The sequence below is a fragment of the Doryrhamphus excisus genome, chromosome 8 (assembly GCF_030265055.1).
Source record: "Doryrhamphus excisus isolate RoL2022-K1 chromosome 8, RoL_Dexc_1.0, whole genome shotgun sequence".
Taxonomy (NCBI): domain Eukaryota; kingdom Metazoa; phylum Chordata; class Actinopteri; order Syngnathiformes; family Syngnathidae; genus Doryrhamphus; species Doryrhamphus excisus.
The window spans coordinates 21715507-21741580 of record NC_080473.1 but is presented as its reverse complement, the minus strand read 5'-3'; the positions used below and the strand labels follow the sequence as shown (position 1 = coordinate 21741580).

The following is a 26074-nucleotide window of genomic DNA, read 5'->3' as shown; positions in this document are numbered from 1 at the left end:
CATTTTAATACATAAAAATAATCCCATAACATTTGTTTATTGCATCAAGGCTTTTTCACTTTGTCAGGAAACTCTATTTCAACTAAATAAAACCAAAAAAAAACATTTTTACTACATTTTAAAATGGTCTGGTTGAAATGATGACCACTGTATTGTTAGGGTGGGTTTGGACCCGGTTATAATAATATGACTATAAAGCAATATTTTGAGCCACAACTGAAATCATAAGTGTACAATTAGCCAACACAATGACAACCAGCTCCTCTTCTATAGCAGCTACAATAACCAAGAATACAATAAAAACTATTGTGATCATTTTTCGGCTTTTTGTATTGAGTTGTGGACTCCTATAGAGCAGCTACACACAATAACCAAGCTTGGTGTTAGTGGGTTAACTTCAGGGGATTCTCATTTTGACCGTTTTTTTTTTCCAATATACCAGCATAAAAACAATGTCCAGACATGTGACATGAATTCACTCATTTGATTGGCTGATTTCACTTTTACAATTTGGATCACGGAAAGACCAATTTGGATCACGGAAAGAACAATTGGGATCACGGAAAGAACAATTGGGATCACGGAAAGAACAATTTGGATCATGGAAAGAACAATTTGGATCATGGAAAGAACAATTGGGATCACGGAAATACCAATTTGGATCATGGAAAGACCAATTTGGGTCATGGAAAGAACACTTTGGATCATGGAAAGAACACTTTGGATCATGGAAAGAACAATTTGGATCATGGAAAGACCAATTTGGATCATGGAAAGAACACTTTGGATCATGGAAAGAACACTTTGGATCATGGAAAGAACACTTTGGATCATGGAAAGAACAATTTGGATCATGGAAAGAACAGTTTGGATCATGGAAAGAACAGTTTAGATCATGGAAAGAACAATTTGGATCATGGAAAGAACAATTTGGATCATGGAAAGAACAATTTGGATCATGGAAAGAACAGTTTGGATCATGGAAAGACCAATTTGGATCATGGAAAAATCAATTTAGATCATGGAAAGAACAATTTGGATCATGGAAAGAACAATTTGGATCATGGAAAGAACAGTTTGGATCATGGAAAGAACAGTTTGGATCATGGAAAGAACAGTTTGGATCATGGAAAGAACACTTTGGATCATGGAAAGAACAGTTTGGATCATGGAAAGAACAATTTGGATCATGGAAAGAACAGTTTAGATCACGGAAAGAACAATTTGGATCACGGAAAGAACACTTTGGATCATGGAAAGAACAGTTTGGATCATGGAAAGATGAATTTGGATCATGGAAAGATCAATTTGGATCATGGAAAGAACAATTTGGATCATGGAAAGATTAATTTGGATCATGGAAAGAACAGTTTGGATCATGGAAAGAACGCTTTGGATCATGGAAAGAACACTTTGGATCATGGAAAGAACGCTTTGGATCATGGAAAGAACACTTTGGATCATGGAAAGAACACTTTGGATCATGGAAAGAACAATGAAAGAATGTCAACAAGTACAGTGAACTATATGGCCCAACTATATGCAATGTAAAGTTTCATATTTGTATTAGTTATGATTGTTTACTTGCTACTGTACTACTGATACTTTTTGTTGTCACTTAGACTGAAATCAAGCTTAAATCAAAGCAGCGATCAGCAGGAATTGATCATTAATCAAATTAATTAATTGGTGTTTTTTCCGTACAGGTTCCCAGCTACACGTTAGCAATCCGAGCCCTGGATAGTGGAACCCCGCCCATGTCCTCTACCGTTCCGGTCAACATCGACATCTCCGACATCAACGACAACCCGCCCACCTTCTTGCCGGCCAACCTCACTACTGTCATCCAGGTGAACGTTTTGCTGACAGACTCGGATTTATGAAAATGATTTTTTATTATTGCATCTGAGAAGATGGCTGAGTTTGAACGTATTTGTATGAATCAAATACATGATAGATTCATTGGACAATCTAAATCTGTCATAGGTGTGAATGTGATTGACTGACAGGCAGGGATAGGGTCCAGATCCGGTTTGACCCCAGAACAGCATAAGTGGTCTGAAATGACTAAATCAATATTTGGGCGAAGAGATGAATATCCAGTCAGAAGGGGTCTTGGTGACGGTTTGATTTCTTCCCCAGGAAAACAAGCCGATCGGTACCAGCATCATCCAGCTGTCTGTCATCGACCTGGACTCGTCACGTAATGGCCCGCCGTTTGATTTCCGCATCTTGTCTGGAAATGAGGGAGACGAGTTCGTGCTGGAGCAAGATGGAACTCTCGTGGCCAGTCAAGTCTTCAGGAGGGACTTGGCGACCAAATATGTTATTCACATACAGGTACACTTTTATAATATTATTTATTTTATTTATTTTATAATATTTATAATTACACTATAATATTCAATGATCAAATCAACCCGTAAGAACTTGACTGAATTATGACTTGATCAACACAAAACAATCAATTGTTGTCAAGCAATTTTTATCACATTAATTAATCACAGTGTAGCTGTGGATTAATTTTGATTAATTAAAGTTAAATATACTGTTCCATCTTCAGTGGTGCACTCAGCCGGGTTAGCGCCGTTATAGCGCTTCCATCTCACCTTCCCCATTGCGACACTCGGTGACCTTTATACCGTCTTTTTCACTGCTCACAAATCCCGCTTTCTGCGGGGATATCCGATCGTTCGACGTAGCAAAGGGATGCTAACAGATGCTAACAGCTGCTCCCGAGTGTCAAGCCAAGCAGCAAGCTACAAACGTAATACCGGGGGGGGGGGGGGGGGGGTCAATATGGCACAAAACAATAAGGACGTAATAAATAAACACTAATAAACACTGAAAATGCCATCTTGAAACATAAGACCTCCGCATCAAATCCAGTCTATATCGATATGAACGTTATGCTTGTTTTTGATATTGTGCTTAACAGAAATGTCAATATTACATTTATTACATACATTATTATAATTTTAATTTCTCAAGAGTATTTAACACTGTTAATAAAAAAATGAAATCAAATGGAAACTTAATCAAACTTACTTAAGATTTGTCAGATCAAGGCCCCTCCTAATGTACATTTTGCTGGATGATAATTGTCCCACAAATTATTGTCTATAATCGATAGCAATAAACTATAATTTCTCAAGAGTATTTAACACTGTTAATAAAAAATAAAATAAAATGGACACTTGATCAAACTTACTTAAGATTTGTCATATCTTGTCAGATCTCCCAATGTACATTTTGCTGGGTAATAATTGTCCTATGAATTATTGTCTACAATCGATAGCAATAAACTTTAATTAATAAAAAATTTAATAAAATGGACACTTGATCAAACTTACTTAAAATTTGTCAGATCTAGGCCCCTCCCAATGTTTGCTGGATGATAATTGTCCCACGAATTATTGTCTACAATCGATAGCAATAAACTTTAATTTCTCAGGAGTATTTAACACTGTTAATAAAAAATAAAATAAAATAGACAATTGATCAAACTTACTTAAGATTTGTCAGATCTTGTCAGATCTCCCAATGTACATTTTGCTGGATGATAATTGTCCTACAAATTATTGTCTATAATTGATAGCAATAAACTTTAATTTCTCAAGAGTATTTAACACTGTTAATAAAAAATAAAATAAAATGGACACTTGATCAAACTTACTTAAGATTTGTCATATCTTGTCAGATCTCCCAATGTACATTTTACTGGGTGATAATTGTCCTATGAATTATTGTCTACAATCGATAGCAATAAACTTTAATTAATAAAAAATGAAATAAAATGGACACTTGATCAAACTTACTTAAGATTTGTCAGATCTCCCAATGTACGTTTTGTCCTACGAATTATTGTCTATCATCGATAGCAATAAACTTTCATTTCTCAAGAGGATTTAACACTGTTAATAAAAAAATAAAATAAAATGGACACTTGATCAAACTTACTTAAGATTTGTCAGATCAAGGCCCCTCCCAATATTTGCTGGATGATAATTGTACTACGAATTATTGTCATACTAAGCACTGTGTTCAAATTGTAATCAGATTAGTAATTATGATGGATTAATCCGCATTAACACGTCAGGGATGAATTATTAGTATCGGCATCTGATCGCCTCTCTCGTCCCCTTGGTCAGGTGACAGACTCCGGCAGGCCTCGCCTGTCCTCCTCGTCGACGCTGACAGTCAGGGTGATTGAGGAAAGCGTGCACAGACCAGTGGCGCTTCCACTGGAGGTCCACATCGTCACCATGGAGGACGAGTTCCCGGGTGGAGTCATCGGCAAGTTGCACGCCACGGACGCCGACCCCTACGACGCCTTGACTTTTGGTCACGCTCCGCCAGTCCATCGCAGTCTCTTCAAAATCAGCCCCCGCGACGGAAAGATCATCGCGCTGGGGGGTTTGGACGCGGGCAGATACTCCCTGAACGCCAGTGTCAGCGACGGGCGGTTTGCGGTCCCCGTGCCGGTCAGCGTGCACGTGGAGCAGGCCACCCCTGACATGCTGCGTGAAGCCGTGACAGTTCGCTTCGAGAGCGTGACGCCACAAGACTTCGTGTCCTCGCACCTGAAGACCGTCCTGAAGGTGCTGCAGCAGGCCACCGCGTCCCAGCAGCGGGACCGCCTCCACCTGCTCAGCCTGCAGCCGGTCGGCGGGACTCAGCAGCTGGATATGCTGGTTGCCGTGGAAACGGCGGAGGGCGGCTACTATAAGGCGGCGTACCTCACTCAGAAACTTAGCGCTTCTCGGCGGCGACTCGAGGAAGTCCTCAAGGTGTCGGCCATCCTGGATAAAAACTGCTCGGGGCTGGATTGTCGCGGGGCGCAGTGCGAGCAGAGCATCGTCTTGGATTCGCACAAGCTGGCGACGTACAGCACGCCGCGAGTCAGCTTCGTCTCGCCGCGCTTTCATCGAACCTCCCGCTGCACTTGTACCGGTAAGCCAAGGGATGTGGACAAGTGGAAAGTCCTGTGTGGTCGGCACGTAATCACACGGATATCGGATCATGACCAAATACAGGGGGTCCTCGGTTTACCCGTGAGTTCCGTTCCTAGACTGGGATGTAACTCCACACCCGGATTATACTTCAATTATCTCCAAAGTTACTCACAGTTACTCATCTGAATACAAGCTGCTGTGGTCCAAACAGTCCAAGCAGAAACTTGATCAAACTTACTTAAGATTTGTCAGATCTAGGCTACAAGATCTTGTCTACAATCGATAGCAATAAACTTTAATTTCTCAAGAGTATTTAACACTGTTAATAAAACATAAAAATGATCAAAATGACTTAAGATTTGTCAGATCAAGGCCCCTCCCAATGTACATTTTGCTGGATGATAATTGTCCTACAAATTATTGTCTATAATTGATAGCAATAAACTATAATTTCTCAAGAGTATTTAACACTGTTAATAAAAAATAAAATAAAATGGACACTTGATCAAACTTACTTGAGATTTGTCAGATCTTGTCAGATCTCCCAATGTACATTTTGCAGGGTGATAATTGTCCTACAAATTATTGTCTATAATTGATAGCAATAAACTTTAATTTCTCAAGAGTATTTAACACTGTTAATGAAACATAAAATAAAATGGACTCTTGATCAAACTTACTTAAGATTTGTCAGATCAAGGCCCCTCCCAATGTACATTTTGCTGGATGATAATGTCCTACAAATTATAGTCTACTATTGCTAGCAATACACTTTAATTTGTCAAGAATATTTAACACTGTTAATAAAAAATAAAATAAAATGGACACTTGATCAAACGTACTTAAGATTTGTCAGATCAAGGCCCCTCTCAATGTACATTTTGCTGGGTAATAATTGTCCTACGAATTATTGTCTTTAATTGATAGCAATAAACTTTAATTTCTCAAGAGTATTTAACACTGTTAATAAAAAATAAAATAAAATTGACACTTGATCAAACTTACTTAAGATTTGTCAGATCAAGGCCCCTCCCAATGTACATTTTGCTGGATGATAATTGTCCTACAAATTATTGTCTATAATTGATAGCAACAAACTTTAATTTCTCAAGAGTATTTAACACTGTTAATAAAAAAATAAAATAAAATGGACACTTGATCAAACTTACTTAAGATTTGTCAGATCTTGTCAGATCTCCCAATGTACATTTTGCTGGATGATAATTGTCCTACAAATTATTGTCTTTAATTGATAGCAATAAACTATAATTTGTCAAGAGTATTTAACAGTTAATGAAACAAAATAAAATGGACACTTGATCAAACTTACTTAAGATTTGTCAGATCAAGGCCCCTCCCAATGTACATTTTGCTGGATGATAATTGTCCTACGAATTATTGTCTTTAATTGATAGCAATAAACTATAATTTCTCAAGAGTATTTAACACTGTTAATAAAAAAATAAAATAAAATGGACACTTGATCAAACTTACTTAAGATTTGTCAGATCAAGGCCCCTCCCAATGTACATTTTGCTGGATGTTAATTGTCCTATGAATTATTGTCTATAATCGATAGCAACAAACTTTAATTTCTCAAGTGTATTTAACTCTGTTAATAAAAAATAAAATAAAATGGACACTTGATCAAACTTACTTAAGATTTGTCAGATCAAGGCCCCTCTCAATGTACATTTTGCTGGATGATAATTGTCCTACAAATTATTGTCTTTAATTGATAGCAATAAACTTTAATTTCTCAAGAATATTTAACAGTTAATGAAACATAAAATAAAATGGACACTTGATCAAACTTACTTAAGATTTGTCAGATCAAGGCCCCTCCCAATGTACATTTTGCTGGATGATAATTGTCCTACAAATTATTGTCTTTAATTGATAGCAATAAACTATAATTTCTCAAGAGTATTTAACACTGTTAATAAAAAATAAAATAAAATGGACACTTGATCAAACTTACTTAAGATTTGTCAGATCTTGTCAGATCTCCCAATGTACATTTTGCTGGATGATAACTGTCCTACGAATTATTGTCTTTAATTGATAGCAATAAACTATAATTTCTCAAGAGTATTTAACACTGTTAATAAAAAATAAAATAAAATGGACACTTGATCAAACTTACTTAAGATTTGTCAGATCAAGGCCCCTCTCAATGTACATTTTGCTGGATGATAATTGTCCTACAAATTATTGTCTTTAATTGATAGCAATAAACTTTAATTTCTCAAGAGTATTTAACACTGTTAATGAAACATAAAATAAAACGGACACTTGATCAAACTTACTTAAGATTTGTCAGATCAAGGCCCCTCCTAATGTACATTTTGCTGGATGATAATTGTCCTACAAATTATTGTCTTTAATTGATAGCAATAAACTTTAATTTCTCAAGTGTATTTAACACTGTTAATAATAAAATAAAATAAAATGGACACTTGATCAAACTTACTTAAGATTTGTCAGATCAAGGCCCCTCCCAATGTACATTTTGCTGGATGATAATTGTCCTACAAATTATTGTCTTTAATTGATAGCAATAAACTATAATTTCTCAAGAGTATTTAACACTGTTAATAAAAAAATAAAATAAAATGGACACTTAATCAAACTTACTTAAGATTTGTCAGATCTCCCAATGATAATTGTTCTACGAATTATTGTCTATAATTGATAGCAATAAACTTTAATTTCTCAAGAGTATTTAACAGTTAATGAAACAAAATAAAATGGACACTTGATCAAACTTACTTAAGATTTGTCAGATCTTGTCAGATCTCCCAATGTACATTTTGCTGGGTGATAATTGTCCTACAAATTATTGTCTTTAATTGATAGCACTAAACTATAATTTCTCAAGAGTATTTAACACTGTTAATGAAACATAAAATAAAATGGACACTTGATCAAACTTACTTAAGATTTGTCAGATCTAGGCCCCTCCCAATGTACATTTTGCTGGATGATAATTGTCCTACAAATTATTGTCTTTAATTGATAGCACTAAACTATAATTTCTCAAGAGTATTTAACACTGTTAATGAAACATAAAATAAAATGGACACTTGATCAAACTTACTTAAGATTTGTCAGATCAAGGCCCCTCCCAATGCAAATGTTGCTGCATGTGTGGTGTAGTACAGTGATGAAATGGTTAAAAAGTCATTTGTGTTTGTGTTGTCAGACGCCAACTGCGCTGTACTGTCAGAACAATGTGAGGAGCAGCCGTGTCCGGCAGACATGCAGTGTGTTTCAGTGGATGTCACCAGGGGGCGCTACGCATGTCAGTGCCCACCGGGAAAGCTCGGCGAGTGCGCAGGTTTGTGTCCCACGATAAAAGCGCCCCACTTTATGCGTTGATCTTACGTAACCCGGCTTTCCCGGCGTCCGTGTGTGCGTGCAGGTCACTCGTCGTTGAGTTTTTCGGGTAACAGCTACATCAAGTACCAGCTCTCGGAGCGACTCCAGACAGAACTGAAGCTCAGCCTGAGAATACGAACGCTGCAGACCAGAGGGATCATCATGTACACTCACAGCGAGCCGTGCACCATGCTGAAGGTACGTGCACGCTCTTCGCTCATGCACTTCGTTAGGATGATCACGGATGCAGTCACTCACTGCTTTAAGAGAGATTTTATTTCCATAATAATGGTCCTCTTGGAGGCAATATTTTGTTGCCGATTTATGATGGTGACTGTAATTGGGAAAATGAACTTCTTAAGATACCCAGTGGTGATCATCTGAGAAGATCAGCTCTACACTGTTAGACTTCTATTACGGGGGAAATAGAAATTACGTCAATAGAAATATTCATATTTCTACTTGTAGGGGTTGGAATTGTAATTCTTTGAAATAATGATGAGCTGTCATATTATGGTGGATTGGTGTCTGTGCAAAAGTGGGCCAAATCCACATTGCGCAATACTGAGTGGGTGTCTGCATCATTTGAGGATTGTCTTTGGAGACCTAAATAAACGCCCAAGAAGGCCAGCATTGTTAGTTCAGTGAACGGCATCGTGCCACGTCGATAACTTGAACTGCAGTGATTTGGCAAGTTTTTAGTTTTGAAATTATTCTTGAAACGTTAGATTTTTATTTATGGATGCAAATATCCCAAACAAGTAATTCATATAAGGAAAGTCCGGTTTAGAGCTTCAAAATAAAAAAAAAATGTCTCCAAGTTTCTACTGACTGTCCATGTATTTATGTATGTACGTATTTATGGAGACATGGATCTGCTGTTTTCTTATCGCCAGTTTTGGGCACATTACTTTTAAAAAAAAGTAATTAGTTACAGAGGTTAGTATTTATTACAGTAGACAGATGTTTCTGTGGATTTGACTTGCTCACACAAGACGTGGACAAAGTTTTTTTTTTTAATATAATGTACATTTTTACCTTCGATATCAACAAGGTTAAAGTAGTATCTGTACTTATATTTGGGAAACGCTGTCTTCTCGCTAGAGTACTCCTCACTCGCCATGTCTCGCTATGCTGTGTCCACTACCCGGTACTTTGGACGTGCTCTAAACACCCGCCCACCCTAGTACTCTGATTGGCTGAAGACGCAATTTTACTAAACTTTAGCCAATCCTCGTTGCTTATGTGCTCTAAACACCCGCCCACTTAAGTTCTCTGATTGGCTGAAGACGCAATCTTAGCCAATCCTCATCGCTTATGTGAGTAAAAAAAAAAAAACATCCGCTTACCCAAGTACTCTGATTGGCTGAAGACGCAATTTTACTAAACCTTAACCAATCCTCATCGCTTATGTGCTCTAAACACCCGCCCACCTAAGTTCTCTTATTGGCTGAAGACGCAATCTTAGCCAATCCTCATTGCTTTATGTGCTCTAAACACCCGCCCACTTCAGTTCTCTGATTGGCTGAAGACGCAATCTTTAGCCAATCCTCATCGCTTATGTGATTAAAAAAAAAAACACCCGCCTACCCAAGTTCTCTGATTGGCTGAAGACGCAATCTTAGCCAATCCTCATCGCTTATGTGGTCTATACACCCGCCCACCCAAGTTCTCTGATTGGCTGAAGACGCAATCTTACTAAAGGTGACAATAACCTGTTAGCTTTTGAGCATGGAGTCAAGTTGTATTGACGTTTTGTATTGATGATGTGTAAACGTTTGATATATTATATGCTATAATAGTTTAAATACAATACATGCTGAAAAGCAACCCATGGCGGAATCAATCATGTACACACGGGTCACGTGTTTGTTCGTGTCAGCTGGACGAAGGAAAGCTGTGGTTCCAGCTCACCTGCGTACCCGGCGACGGACATGGGGACCGAGGCCACATGTTGGGGATCTCCGGCCGTCGGATCAACGATGGCAGCTGGCACACGGTGACGCTGGAGCTCAACCGCAACTTCAGCAGTCTGTCTCTGGATGACAGCTACGTGGAGGGACGCAGCGGACCGGCGTACCTGCAACCTCTTGCTTCGGACAGAACCATCTACTTTGGCGCGCTGGTCGGTTCTTGATTTATTGGCCTTTTCAGCTTTCACTTTCACATTAGGAACAGCTGCATTTGTGTTCTTAAAATGGTACGATTTCCTCAAAAACGAGCAATTCTGGAAATATTCAGATGCCTTGAGCAACCTCGAAATATTGCTAAAAAAAATTCAAAAATTTTGCACAGTGTGTTTTTATTGATATCCTAACACAGGGGTCTCAAACTCAATTTACCTGGGGGCCACTGGAGCTAGGGTCTGGGCAAGGCTGGGCCGCATCAGGTTTTCCCAAAAAAATTTAATTCATTAAAAAACAATTTTTAATTTATTAAAAACAGAAAAATATACAAACTTTTTCAGTGCTTTGGTTCCGATTTTCTACAATAAAAGCTCTGATAAAACATTCCACTGTTCTCAAATATCTTACATTTTTATTTTTCTGCACAAAATAAGATGAAAAATAAGTAAACAAATCAAGAATAAAGAAAATCAATCAATCAGTAATAAATAAATATAATAATAATAATAAAACGGCACATAGACATGATTTTTTTCATATTAAAATGAACAAAGCATTATTAGAGCCCTGTAGACATGACAAAACACGACTATAGTCACATTTATACTCTTTTTATTTACAACATATTGCGCAACTGCAGGGTCTTGAGACACATGCTAACTCGCAAACTCGAGAGCTAGCCACCTAAACGGTAGCCTTCAAGTTATTTCCTTTCAACTTAAATAGCCAAAAACTTACCACTTCCACACGGGTAGGGAGGATAACTGTTAACAGTTATTTAACCTTTAACATTTCAGTTAAAGTTCAGTTACGGTTATTTAAACTTTAAACTTTCATATCAAGGCGGGGGGCCTCAAACTGGTGTCTTGCGGGCCACATTTGGCCCGCGGGCCGCGTGTTTGAGACCCCTGCCTGCTTTAGACAAACACACACTTATTTGTGGACATTGTAATTATCTCAACAACATGACCCAATTATGCCTTTTTATTAAATACAATAGTCGGAAGTGAATAAAGTCAGTTTTTAAACAATTGATAAATATAACAATATATTTGAACAAACACACAAAAAGTGAAAAATATAAATCTCATCACATGAGTATTGATCCCTTACTAATTCCACCCTGGTATGGATGATATTGAGCTGTGGTGTTTACTATTTAGTCTGTCTTGACCTACATTGGATTGGCTTTAATATGAAAGTAGCCTTCCATATCTTTTCACTCTTCAGTATCTGGCCCCCCCGGTGGACAAAGTCTGGTCTCCTCTGAAGGTCTGAACCCCCAGCAGCCAAGGGATCCAATCAATCTAAACACTTAAGGCTGTGTTTGTAGAAAGTGGAGGAATTGTGCTTGAAGTGTGTGGTTGTGTTCTTCAACCGTCTCAGGTGCAGCATCCCACCTCACGAGGCCTCATCGACGCCCACAAGGACCCCATGGCGATGGAGGGCTTCCAGGGCTGCCTGGACTCGGTCATGCTGAACAACAACGAGTTGCCGCTGCAGAACAAACGCTCGCGCTACGCCGAAGTGGTGGGACTGACGGAGCTGAAGCTGGGCTGCGTTCTCTTCCCTGATGCCTGCCTGCAGCAGCCGTGTCGCAACGGGGGAAGCTGCGTCACTCTGTCCTCTGGTGGTGAGGCACCCAAACATGTCATATGTACTAAAACAGGGGTCTCAAACTCACTTTCCCTGGGGGCCACCGGAGCTAGGTTCTGGGTGAAGCCGGGCCGCATCAGGTTTAAAAAAAACAAAAAAACAACCAAAACGCATTTATTAAAAACTGGAAAAAATTCAAAAAAAAAACTATCTTCAATACTTTTGCTTTGTGTATTTTTCTATACACAAAATAATGTAAAAAAAATAAACAAATTAAGAATAAAGACAATAAATCAATCAATCAGTAATAAGTAAAATAATAATAAAACAGCAAATAAGAAACCACATACAGTTGGTAGAGAAATATTTTTTTTCAGATTGAAATGTACAGTATTAAGTTATTTAACCTTTAACATGAACATGAATGAAACGTAATAATTTGCCCCAATTAGCAAGTTAGCATCGTACTCAGTTCCATCTGGGAGCAGCGTCGTAACTTTAACAAGATTTCCCTTTTATTCCAAATCATTTCCTGCAATTTATTTGTACCCAGCGTCATAAGCCTTTTAGCGTCATTGCTAATCCAAAGCAAAACAGGGCGGGGTAACGGGGTAGGGTAACAGTACGGGCGGGGCAAAAACCATGTTAATTGTGTCCGGTGTGCACACAGCTTTAAGCTGTCATTTCAACATTAAACTTTGGTATCAAGGTGGGGGGGGCCTCAAAGTAGCATCTCGCGTACCGCATTTGGCCCGCGGGCCGCGAGTTTGAGACCCCTGTACTAAAACCTCAAATATGCTATATTAGTACCTAGATATTGGAGTGAATTCAAAACTCGAGCCAATTCGACCCCACCAATTAATTCTGTGACTATTCCCTCCTTTTCCTGTGTTTTCCATCCGCCAGGATTCTCCTGCATCTGCAACCGCCTGTACACCGGAGGCCGATGCGAGATAGAGATCACGGCGTGTGTTCCCAATCCGTGCAGGAACGGTGGCGTGTGTAAGGCCATTGGCAACGCTTTCCTGTGCAGCTGTAGAAGAGGCTTTAAAGGTCTAACGTGAGTAACTTCTACTTATTAGATGTATTATATTGTTGATTTATGTACAGCTATAGCGTCTCAGATGCAGTTAGCCATACACTGTATGTAACTCCCTCGGACAGCAACTCGTTCTTGTGTTTTACTGATGGATTTATTACAAAACAAATTCGTTTTCTTCTCATTAAGCCCTTTTCTTTATTGTATTGCAAATAAACTTGCCACATGACATATATTTCCATCAACAAACAACCATCGCATTCACGATGAACATTAGCTAGTAGCTACTAGCTAGTAGTAACCGTAAACTACGACACTAAGAGACTGAAACGAAAATAATACTAAACACATATACAGCACCTTAATAACTGCACAAATGCCTTAGAAAGGAAATTATAGAAATCTTCTTTAACTTTTAGTAGCTATTAGCTTTTGAGATCTCAATTGTGTGATAAAAAAACGGAGCTTGTTTTGAATGGGTGTAACGACTAAACGTGCACGTGCGGAAACGACGATCTCACAGACAATTAGTTCCGCCTCATTCACTTATATGCAGCTAGGTAGGTAGGAACCAAAAAAACAAAATAGGTAAAAACTCAAAACTGACTGAGAGGCAGTTATACTGTATATTTATCTCAAGTGGTTAGCGCAGGCCACACAGCTAGGAGACCCGAGTTCGATTCCACCCTCGGGCCATCTCTGTGTGGCGTTAGCATGTTCTCATGTTTTTCTCCGGGTACTCCGGTTTCCTCCCACATTCCCCAAAAAAAACATGCTAGGTTAATTAGCCACTCCAAATTGTCCATAGGTATGAATGTGAGTGTGAATGGTTGTTTGTCTATATGTGACTTTGATTGGCTGGCCACCAGTCCAGGGTGTAATGAATGATTGAATGAATTACAACACAAATTAGACATCAAAATAACTACATTTCTAAATAAATATAAGACCAGAACTACAGTATTTACAATCTTCAAATTTGGAACTGAACTGTTTGTGTGTGCACGTGCACGCATGAGCACGCATGTGTTATCATTTTTCTCCATGCTTTTCCACTTCCTGGGAAGTGACAAGGAAATATACTTGTGTCACCTTGTGGCTGTTTTTATATCTTAAAATTGCACCAAACATGAGCTCTTTTATTGCGCACTTGCATCATCACCGCTTTTTGCCTTTTGTGTGTATAAATATACAAGTATTATATAAGTATAAATGCAAATAAATGGGATTGGGTGTATAAATACGTCTTTGGGAGCGAATGAGTTGCTGGAACATTCAGTATCCTTCCCAAGGATACATCGACACGGCTGCATGGGGGGCCGCCAATCGAAAGCACCTTCGCCATATTCCCCGTGCCAACATCCTCAGACGCATCAATAGCATTCTAATCACTCCAAGCCAGCGGAGGGCATGAATGCAAATCATGGCTAGCAAGCGTGACACAAGTGAACACGGTACAGTCACGGGCAACAACGACATCCAGTCCTCCGACATTTCCATAAATATAAACAACTTAGTAATACATTTTCTTTAATCGTCCTGGTATATTATATCTGGGTTTAATCATTTGTGCATTCTGATCCATGTCATCAATTGTGTTCTTCAGTTATTATTTTTCCTTCTTTAGCTTCTTGAGGAGCAGCGCTCCAGGAAGTATTATTATCCTACCATGCCTTCATTTAATATCGCAATATGCTCATTGCAGCATCCTCCCTAGGGTGTTTAACTTCACCTTGGATCTCGGAGAAGCTATCAGAGTTGAGTTCCCATCTTATTGTTTGCAGGCTTTTTAGATGTCAGAGTACTCGTGCCGCAGTACGTGCAGACGTTCCTGCCGTAGCGCTCTCATTTGCACAAATCAATAGATTCCTCAAGCTGGGAAATAGTGAGCTCCACTCGGGTCTAAGTCTGAGACGACACAAATGGCGCCCAGTTTGCTGCATCTTTGCGTGGCTCCCAGGCTTTTCGTTTCGTGTCTCCGTTGGTGTTTGATGTCTTCCCAGGGGTGGCCTGACCTGAGGTCTCCGTGCTTTAATTATATCTTTTTACTCCGCATTGTTGCTAAGCAACTATAGCTCTCATATATCAATATTATTATTGGTATTATTATTCAGAAGTTGTATTTCTGAATAAAGAGGTGGAAATCAAAAGTGTTTTTTTTATCTGATTAATCAAAAAATAATCAACAGATTAATGGCTTATTAAAAATAATCATTAGTCGCATTCATAAACCTGCTATAAAAGCTATTATTCCAGATGTCAACACTTACTGACACCTAGTGTCCAATGTAGAGTACTACATTCACAATTTGAAAAATAAATACATACAATTTGCTTAAATAGGCATATTTTTTTTGACTAATAATTAGCCACAGTCAACCACAAAACAGCATGATTTATGGAAATCAAAAGTTTTTTATCTGATTAATTAAAAAAATAATCAACCGATTAGTGGCTTATTAAAAATAACCGTTAGTTGCATTCATAAACCTGCTATAAAAGCTATTATTCCAGATGTCAACACTTACTGACACCTAGTGACCAATGTAGAGTATTACATTCACAATTTGAAAAATATACAATTTGCTTAAATAGGCATATTTTTGACTAATAATTAGCCACAGTCAACCACAAAACAGCATGATTTATCTCATATATGAATATTATTATTGTTATTATTATTCAGAAGGTGTATTTCTGAATGAAGAGGTGGAAATCAAAAGGTTTTTTAATCTGATTAATTAAAAAAAGAATCAACCGATTTGTGGCTTATTAAAAATAATCATTAGTTGCATTCATAAACCTGCTATAAAAGCTATTATTCCAGATGTCAACACTTACTGACACCTAGTGACCAATATAGAGTATTACATTCACAATTTGAAAAATATACAATTTGCTTAAATGTGCATATTTTTGACTAATAATTAGCCACAGTCAACCACAAAACAGCATGATTTATCTCATATATGAATATGATTATTATTATTATTATTCAGAAGTTGTATTTCTGAATAAAGAGGTGGAAATCAAAAGTTTTTTATCTGATTAATTAAAAAAATAATCAACCGATTAGTGGCTTATTAAAAATAATCGTTAGTTGCATTCATAAACCTGCTATAAAAGCTATTATTCCAGATGTCAACACTTACTGACACCTAGTGACCAATGTAGAGTACTACATTCACAATTTGAAAAATACACAATTTGCTTAAATAGGCATATTTTTGACTGATAATTAGCCACAGTCAACCACAAAACAGCATGATTTATCTCATATATGAATATTATTATTGTTATTATTATTCAGAAGTTGTATTTCTGAATAAAGAGGTGGAAATCAAAAGTTTTTTATCTGATTCATTAAAGAAATAATCAACCAATTAGTGGCTTATTAAAAATAATCGTTAGTTGCATTCATAAACCTGCTATAAAAGCTATTATTCCAGATGTCAACACTTACTGACACCTAGTGACCAATGTAGAGTACTACATTCACAATTTGAAAAAGAAATACATACAATTTGCTTAAATAGGCATATTTTTGACTAAAAAAACAGCATGATTTATTAATTAATCTATATTTATAATTATAATTTATATTTTAGACACCTAGAAATATGAACAAAAATACATTTTATCGAGAATAATTATAGTTTTATAAGCAAAAAATAATGCATAAGATGGACAGAATGATACAGTAGAAGGTAAACAAATGGGACACAATATTAGACACAATATTATATTATATTATAATACAATAGCAGATACATTTTCCTCATAAAAATCGTGGTTCATAAACCCAGGTTTAGACTATGCTTCTTCTGGTCCTTCCTGCAGATGTGAAAAGGATGTGAACGAATGCGACCACAACAACCCCGAGGGCGAATGCGAGAACGGCGGAACCTGCGTCAACACCCACGGGTCCTTCTACTGCAACTGCTCAGCAGGCTTTGTGGGCCAGCGTTGCAGCTTGCGGCCCGTGGTGGTCCCCGACATGCAGGCGGGGCACGCGGTGGTCGGAAAGGAGGAAGTGATCGGCATCGCCGTGGTGCTTTTTGTCATGACCACACTCATCGTCCTCTTCATCGCGTTCCGTAAGAAAGTCTTCCAAAAGAGCTACTCCAGAAACAACCTGTCCCTGGTCCAGGACCCGGCCACGGCGGCCCTGCTCAACAAGGCCAACGGTCTCCAGTTCAAGACCCTGCACTCCACAGCGGGAGACCCTATCAATCTCTATTCGGAGACCGGGCTGGGGCCCGCCGTGTTGGGGGCGGGTGGCATGATGGGACCTCCGCAGGTCCCTGTGAGGCCGATGGGGTACACGCCTTGTTTCCAGGGCGATCCGCAGTCCACGCTGGAGAAGATGGTGGACGGACGCATGGTGGAACATACAGAGATGAGCACCTTCCACCCGGACTCGCAGAGGATTCTCTCGGGGACCAACAGGAAGGGTGTGGTGGTCTGCAGCGTGGCCCCCAACCTTCCTCCAGTTTCTCCCTGTCGATCGGATTGCGACTCCATACAAAAGAGTCCGTGGGACAGCGATGAGGGTACGTCTTTTGGAACTTTTGGAACTTGCTAACTAGTATTTGTGTTGTCCTTATAACAGCCCCCCAACCGGGCCTTGGTTCTGTCTTGCAGGGAAGATGACGGACGTAGCGGAGGAAGTCACGTGTTTCTCGGGGAGCAACAGGGGCACTAACTCGGAGGTCCAATCACTGAGCTCCTTCCAGTCCGACTCTTGCGATGACAATGGTAAGATTCTACTGTCAATCTCAAAAGTACTCCTATGTTTGGTTATTAATATATGTGTACTAGCCATAAATATGTTTTTTCTATGCTAAGAGTCCACTGGGCCAGCGCTAGTTGGTGCCACTTTGCGCCGATGCAATTAAAAAAAAAAAAAAAAAAAAATTTTTTTAAGTGGCGCCTAGTGTCACCAATAAGGTGCCTAGTGGCTCACACTGGCTCGTGGTGGCTTGTAACGTTTGGCAGCAAAAAAATTTCAAAATGTTTCAAATCTTTGTCACGCCGCCAGCATCGAGCAATTGCCGCCAAGTGTCCATCAAGTGGAACCAAATGTCACAAACAATCCGCTTATTGGAATCCACTGGAATGTAATGGCGCGAGCCAAGTTGCGCCAACGATGCTAGGAGTCCACTGGGCCGGCGGCAGTTGGTGCCACTTAGCGCCAATGCAATTTGCTGTGGCGCCTAGTGTCACCAATAAGGTGTCTAGTGGCGTGCAGTGGCTCACACTGCCTCCCGACTGGCTCGTGGTGGCTCGTGGTGGATCGTAATGGCGGCAAAAAAGTTTGGCAGCAAGAAAAATGTTTCAAAATGTTTCAAATCTTTGTCTTGGGAACCAAATGTCACAAACAATCTGCCTATTGGAATCCACTGGAATGTAATGGCGCGAGCCAAGTTGCGCCAATGATGCTAGGAGTCCACTGGGCTGGCGCCAGTTGGCGCCAAAGATTATGTGATTGGCGCACAGTGGCTCGCTGTGGCGCCAAATAACGGCAACATGCCAATCGAACATTAATTCGGCGCCACAGCGAGCCACTACACGCCGATCGCATAACCTTTGGCACCAACTGGCACCGGATCATTGGACTCCCAGCATTCCATGACTACTTCCTGGTACTGAAGTGGCCCAAACTCCCATCCAACAGAAAGCAGCGTGTGGTCATTCGTACGTTTGTATTGTTTTCAACTATTTCATTTATTTATTCAACACACCATGCACACTCATCATTGGCGACTAGAATTGAGGTCAATAATTCATGCGACGTGATGGCTTCTTGTTAAGTTGCCTGGCGTGATTCCACCACCCCAACGTGAAATTATTGGACCCGTCCAATAATTGGCCGGCGATCAGTCCAGGGTTGGTGACCTGGCTCGGGTCCACCAGACCCAGGTGATCTTAATGAGGACCAGCACTGACTTGTTACTAATCTTTCAAATGGAAATATGAATTTATGTAATGGAGCCTCATATTTCCTGTCCACATCCTGGCTTGCTTTGCCCCATCAGTCATCAATTGTCTGTTTGGCTTGTGGGCCATCAAATATCTTCATTGAAATCTTGGCGATTTTATGAAATATTCATCAAAATATCATCAAAAATCACATTCAAATATGCAATAGACAACTGATTTTTTTTTTTGATGGATAGTAGATCTAATACAGCTAGTTGAGCTAGTATAGCTAGTTGAGCTAGTACAGCCAATACAGCTAATACAGCTAGTACAGCCAATACAGCTAGTAGAGCTAATACAGCTAGTACAGCTAGTGGAGCTAATACAGCTAGTGGAGCTAATACAGCTAATTAGGCTAATACAGCTAGTAGAGCTAATACAGCTAGTAGAGCTAATACAGCTAGTAGAGCCATTGGAGCTAATACAGCTTGTAGAGCTAATACAGCTAGTGGAGCTAATACAGCCAGTGGAGCTAGTGGAGCTAATACAGCTAGTTGAGCTAGTATAGCTAGTTGAGCTAGTACAGCCAATACAGCTAATACAGCTAGTACAGCCAATACAGCTAGTAGAGCTAATACAGCTAGTACAGCTAGTGGAGCTAATACAGCTAGTGGAGCTAATACAGCTAGTGGAGCTAATACAGCTAATTAGGCTAATACAGCTAGTAGAGCTAATACAGCTAGTAGAGCTAATACAGCTAGTAGAGCCATTGGAGCTAATACAGCTTGTAGAGCTAATACAGCTAGTGGAGCTAATACAGCCAGTGGAGCTAGTGGAGCTAATACAGCTAGTTGAGCTAGTACAGCTAGTAGAGCTAATACAGCTAGTGGAGCTAATACAGCCAGTGGAGCTAGTGGAGCTAATACAGCTAGTAGAGCTAGTACAGCTAGTAGAGCTAATACAGCTAGTGGAGCTAATACAGCCAGTGGAGCTAGTGGAGCTAATACAGCTAGTAGAGCTAGTACAGCTAGTAGAGCTAGTACAGCTAGTGGAGCTAATACAGCTAGTACAGCTAGTGGAGCTAATACAAGCTAGAGGAGCTAATACAGCTAGTTGAGCTAGTGGAGCTAATACAGCTAGCAAATATCTTCATTGAAATCTTGTCATTTTAATGAAATATGTATCAAAATATCATCAAAAATCACATTCAAATATGCAATAGACAATTATTTTGATGTCAAATTTAGCAATATTTTAGTCATCCTCATCCCTGCAGCATTACAAGCATATATCTATATATATATATATATGTATATATGAAATATAAAGCATGTTTTTTTCTGTTATTGTTTTCTTTGTTTTGTAAATTGCACGCTCGTACGGCGAGGACGTTCGATTCCCATGACGTATGAGAAGAATCTCCAAGTGTGAGAGAACCTTTGATCAGTTGAAAGGGCCGAGACGTTAGCATCCTGGACCGTTATGATGAAGAACTGTATTTGAAAACATATCTCCTTTTTCCTTCCAAAAGCCTCCATCGTGACCGTCATTCGGCTGGTCAATGACGCAGTCGACACAATCGAAAGTGAAGGTAGCATGTCTCATCCACTTTGTGTCTCGTCTCTCGCTGTCCTGCTCCGATTTCATGCCAAACGCTCTGACAAAGCAAACACAGTGGAACCTTGGTTTTCATCGCTTCGGACTTAAACCAAGTTACATGGGTATTTGTACGTTCTCGGGAGCGTTTGAGACTGTGACCAATCACAGCAGGGCATATTTAGAGGAGGGTCAAAAGCAGGAAGTTCATGGAAAGGTGCGGAATCTGAAAGATCTAGAAAGCTCTTGTGTGAGTTATTGTGTTGAACCGCTCTACGGGAGTCCATAGCTCCGTACAAATAGGTCCCATTTAACCAATAAGCTTTCTATTACATTCCTAGTAGCAACAGATGCTACATTTGCTACATTCTTTCTAGAATTCCATACCGTTTTTTAAATTCTCTCGCAAAGACACTCAGAAATACACATTGCACTTGAACGCCTCGTTAGCGCAGGGTAGATACAGAGTTAGCATCGTTCAAATAAACCACCCATACACACGTAATAAAGACGATTAAATGATTAATATATATATATATGACTAATATCACCGCCGCAAGGTTGCATTTTTGGGATGTATGCTAACTGAGACAAAGTATGCTAACTGAGACAAAGTATGCTAACTGAGACAATGTGCGAAAACTGACATTAATAGTATTTTTGGAAATAGTTTTCAGTGAAAAGCGAGGTTCCACTGTAAAACTGTACGGGGAAAATCACATGACTGTTCCCGCTCCTCCCACAATGCCTTGTGAGAAGTTGCGCAACTATTTAATTTCATAGATCAATTAAAAATAACAGAGATAATAATTAAATTTCTAGATAATTATTAATATTGTGGTGTCAGGTCAGTCGGGACCAAAGAGTCCCGGGTCAAGTCCAACAGACCAAAGAGAGTCTCAACTGGTTGTTGTTGTCCAGACGCTAGTGTGTCGCTTGACCCCTGCCAAGGTGCCCTTGAGCAACTCCCCCGACCCTCAGAGGTGCAGACGGCGTTTGTGCAGCCACCCTTCCTAGTCCTAGCATGCCTGCATGCACGTGGTCTGGTTCTGTGGTGATGGTCCAACCCCCCCTTTGTCCATTCTTTTACTCCCTGATCTTTTTGGAGGTTAAAAATCTCATGTAAACAATAACACCTTTGGGGGGGGGGGTAGCTGGAGTTAGAAGGTGGAGATGAGCAACAAATATAACATTTAAAAACTACAGCTAGCAGAGCTAGTGGTGCTAATACAGCTAGCGGAGCTAGTGGAGCTAATACAGCTAGTACAGCTAGTAGAGCTAATAGAGCTAGTACAGCTAGTAGAGCTAATACAGTTAGTAGAGCTAGTGGAGCTAGTACAGCTAGGAGAGCTAATACACTCAGTGGAGCTAATACAGCTAGTAGAGCTAATACAGCTAGTAGAGCTAGTACACCTAGTAGAGCTAGTGGAGCTAATACAGCTAGCAGAGCTAGTGGAGCTAGTACAGCTAGGAGAGCTAATACACCCAGTGGAGCTAATACACCCAGTGGAGCTAATACAGCTAGTGGCGCTAGTACAGCTTGTACAGCTAGTGGTGCTAGTACCGCTAGCGGTACTAGTACAGCTAGTAGAGCTAGTACAGCTAGTAGAGCTAGTACAGCTAATAGAGCTAGTACAGCTAATAGAGCCAGTACAGCTAGTGGATCTAATACAGCTAGTGGAGCTAATACAGCTAGTACAGGTAGTAAAGCTAGTACAGGTAGTAGAGCTAGTGGAGCTAATACAGCTAGTGGAGCTAGTACAGCTAGTAGAGCGAGTGGATCTAATACAGCTAGTGGAGCTAATACAGCTAGTAAAGCTAGTACAGCTAGTAGAACTAGTAGAGCTAGTGGAGCTAGTACAGCTAGTAGCGCTAATAGATCTAGTGGAGCTAATGCAGCTAGTGAAGCTAATACAGCTGGTAGCGCTAGTAGCGCTAGTACAGCTAGTAGCGCTAGTGGAGCTCAGACCTTCTTCACCAAGGATAAACTATGTAAAAGTGAGAGGATAAACGACGGATCCTGGTTTCTTTGTGTTTCTCCATGTGCTATTAGCTAGCTAGCTGTTAGCTAGCGGCCTACCTGATGGTTATTAGAACATGGAAATGACTCTGTGGGTACAACGTTCCATTCCCAGTCGTTATATTTCCCAGTTTGCATAATTAAGAATAACATAATTACAGAAGAGAACATAATGGTGTGATTAACATAATTAAAACAAAAAGGGAGAATTAAGACGTTTGCTGAGCTCTGCAACTATGGATTCCATAGAAACATAGAAATGATTAACGCTCTTCTGATGTTCTTCTTCCATCTGACAGTCATGGACCAAAGTCATAACTACAATAGAGGTGACGACATCTACTCTATCTCTATCTATCTCTATCTATGCTATCATCTATCTATCTATCTATCTATGCTATCTATCTATGCTATCTATGCTATCATCTATCTATCTATCTATCTATCTATGCTATCTATCTATGCTATCTATGCTATCATCTATCTATCTATCTATCTATGCTATCTATCTATGCTATCTATGCTATCATCTATCTATCTATCTATCTATCTATTTATCTATGCTATCTATCTATGCTATCTATGCTATCTATCTATCTATCTATCTACGTATATAACTAAAATGGCGGCCAATATTCTATGTGACGTTTTTCATTTTCACTTCCTTGGTGATGGCTTTCCTTTTCTTTGACGCATCATGAAGTCCCATGTCATGTGGTGTTGCTTATTATCGTGTTGTTTATTTCACCGCCGACCAAAATGACCTTTTTACATTCATTTTGTTGATGGCTACAAAAGTACTTTTATAGGGTGATACTTTCACCAAATATTGGATACAGTGTATACCAGGGGTGGGCAAACTTTTTGACTCGCGGGCCGCATTGATATAACAAAATTTCCGGGGGGGGGGGGGGGGGGCAGACTATATATTTTACACGTAACAGTCCACCTGGTATTATTGTATCTGTAAAATTGTCATGCAATCTGCTATTATTATTTATTATTTTATATTTATATTTAAATATTTTAAAAATAATAAAATATTATAATCATTAAAATAAAATTAAAATAATAATTATTATATTATTATTATGTAAAATATGCAAATATAACAATATTATTATATATAATTAATATAATAATTAGCATTAATATAATAAATATAATAATAATAGATATAATAATAATATAATAATTATTATTTTAATTTTTATTATTATTATGTGCTTGTGTGTCTTTTTTCAGGAGCACATTGTAAACAACAGACCTAATACTTGTTTAATTACTGAAAATGTAGGTCTTTTTTAATGTTAACTACGTTTTTTTTATTTTATTTATTAAAATGTTTGGATATGAAAATATAATCTAAATATAACCAATTATTTTATAAAATATAATCATTATATTATATAAAATAATACAATATAATGTCATGCGGTCCCACCAGATGACAAGAAAAATGATATAATTTAGTGTGGATAAAATAGACTTCCATAGTTCCATAGATTATTATTATTAATTGTAGATTAATTGTAGATCAATTTCTCTCTATTTATCCATCTCACTGTCGCTATCTTTTATCTGTAGTCTGTTTTCTGTTGATGCAAAGAGTACACTAAATATCGCTTGTCTTACGCAATCTTACAATAACTTTATTGCTATCGACAGTCGTACTTTTACGCCGTAAATAACAATATACTTCTTGTATCTTTAAATATAAACTTTTGTACTTTTGTTATGGATGAATTCATGTGCGTACTTTTTGCTTTGTTGATGTGTGCATACCCCCCCCCCCCCCCTTCAACCCCCCCAGCATGTTTTCTTGGTAGCACAGGACAATCACTCATTGCCTCATTGCTGCCCCCTACCCTCCCAGTAGAGAACTGCAGGTTGCTACAAAGTTCAATTCAAATGTGCTAATTGTCTTAATAACGTAATAATAACTTTCTATATTATTATGGTAAAGTAACTCACACCTTGAAGTACTTTTTTTTTAAAAGGAACAACTTGTACGTCCATCTTGGTGATTGTCCTCTACAAGATTGCAGATTTGATGATTTCATGCATGATATTGTTTTTTTTTGTGGTTTGTTTTTCTCGTTTGTTCGGTCATAAAATGTGTCACTCAAAGTGATGCAACCATATTATATTTGCTTTATTTGCATGTAAAGTACTTTGAATGGACTTTACTGTACTTGTTTCAATACAAGTAATGTTATTTCTTGAAAGGTTGGGTCATTTTGGGGGTTTTTATTCGTCACAGTTATTAAGACCGATATAAATTCATACATTAAAGTAAGAGGAATGCTACCAGGATGTAAAAAAAAAGAGTCAAAGTCAAAGGTGCTTTTTGGAATAGGGACAGGAAATTGATAAAAAACTGCAAAAAAACAAACTTGGGCCGGGTTGAAAAGAAAATCACGTCTACTGTGACATTAGTACATATACACTACCGCTCAAAAGTTTGGGATCACTTGCAAAAAAAATTTTTTTTTTCCAAAGAAAAACACATTTTTATGCATTTCACAAACAATTTTTTTTTCATTTATTTATTTTTTTCATAATTAGAAAAGCCATTTAAAAATGTAAACTAAAACTAAAATCTCTTACCATGCTGTTAACTACTCCCTTCAGAGAGCAGCACAAACTGGGTCTAACGAGGACAGAAAAACGCTGCACAACTCTGCAAGAAGACATATCTGAGAGTGTTTTCCAAAGAAAAAACACATTTTAATTTAAAACACAACCATTTTTTTATCCATTTCACAAACAATTTTAATAATTCAGATGATTTAGAAAGAAGGATGTATATTTTTGCATCGAGGCCTACTATCAACAACTGTCAGTCCTCTGCATCAATCTCCTGGTATGGCTGCTAATCCAAGTTCATCATTTTAGAAGGCTAATAGATGATTAGAAAAGACATCTAAAAATCTCTTACCATGCTGTTAACTACTCCCTTCAGAGAGCAGCACAAACTGGGTCTAACGAGGACAGAAAAACGCTGCACATCTAAAAATGTAAACTAAAACTAAAATCTCTTACCATGCTGTTAACTACTCCCTTCAGAGAGCAGCACAAACTGGGTCTAACGAGGACAGAAAAACGCTACACATCTAAAAATCGTAACTAAAACAAAAATCTCTTACCATGCTGTTAACTACTCCCTTCAGAGAGCAGCAAAAACTGGGTCTAACAAGGACAGAAAAACGCTGCACATCTAAAAAATGTAAACTAAAACTAAAATCTCTTACCATGCTGTTAACTACTCCCTTCAGAGAGCAACACAAACTGGGTCTAACGAGGACAGAAAAACGCTACACAAATATGTGAGAGTGTGTAGTTTAAGACAAAGACCTGGCAGCTGCACTAAATAGTAGCCGTCAAACACCAGTGTCAGTATCAACAGTGAAGCGGCCGCTTCAGGATGCTGGACTTC

General features: G+C 38.8%; 1 protein-coding gene across 6 annotated transcripts in view; it reads left to right on the top strand.

The window, feature by feature from the left end:
- Positions 1-26074, top strand: part of fat3a (FAT atypical cadherin 3a) — a 117228-nt gene that overhangs the window by 87080 nt on the left and 4074 nt on the right. For 2 of the 6 annotated variants that reach the window (XM_058080475.1, XM_058080472.1), the window contains 12 exons: positions 1707-1850; positions 2143-2340; positions 4152-4953; positions 8161-8295; positions 8380-8534; positions 10219-10461; positions 11849-12095; positions 12965-13118; positions 16938-17650; positions 17742-17855; positions 20551-20610; positions 22935-22964. In XM_058080475.1, coding sequence (XP_057936458.1) covers positions 1707-1850; positions 2143-2340; positions 4152-4953; positions 8161-8295; positions 8380-8534; positions 10219-10461; positions 11849-12095; positions 12965-13118; positions 16938-17650; positions 17742-17855; positions 20551-20610; positions 22935-22964 — 2995 coding nt within the window. The remainder of the gene's footprint in view (positions 1-1706; positions 1851-2142; positions 2341-4151; positions 4954-8160; positions 8296-8379; positions 8535-10218; positions 10462-11848; positions 12096-12964; positions 13119-16937; positions 17651-17741; positions 17856-20550; positions 20611-22934; positions 22965-26074) is intronic. The other 4 variants (XM_058080477.1, XM_058080476.1, XM_058080474.1 and 1 more) reach the window with 3 other exon arrangements.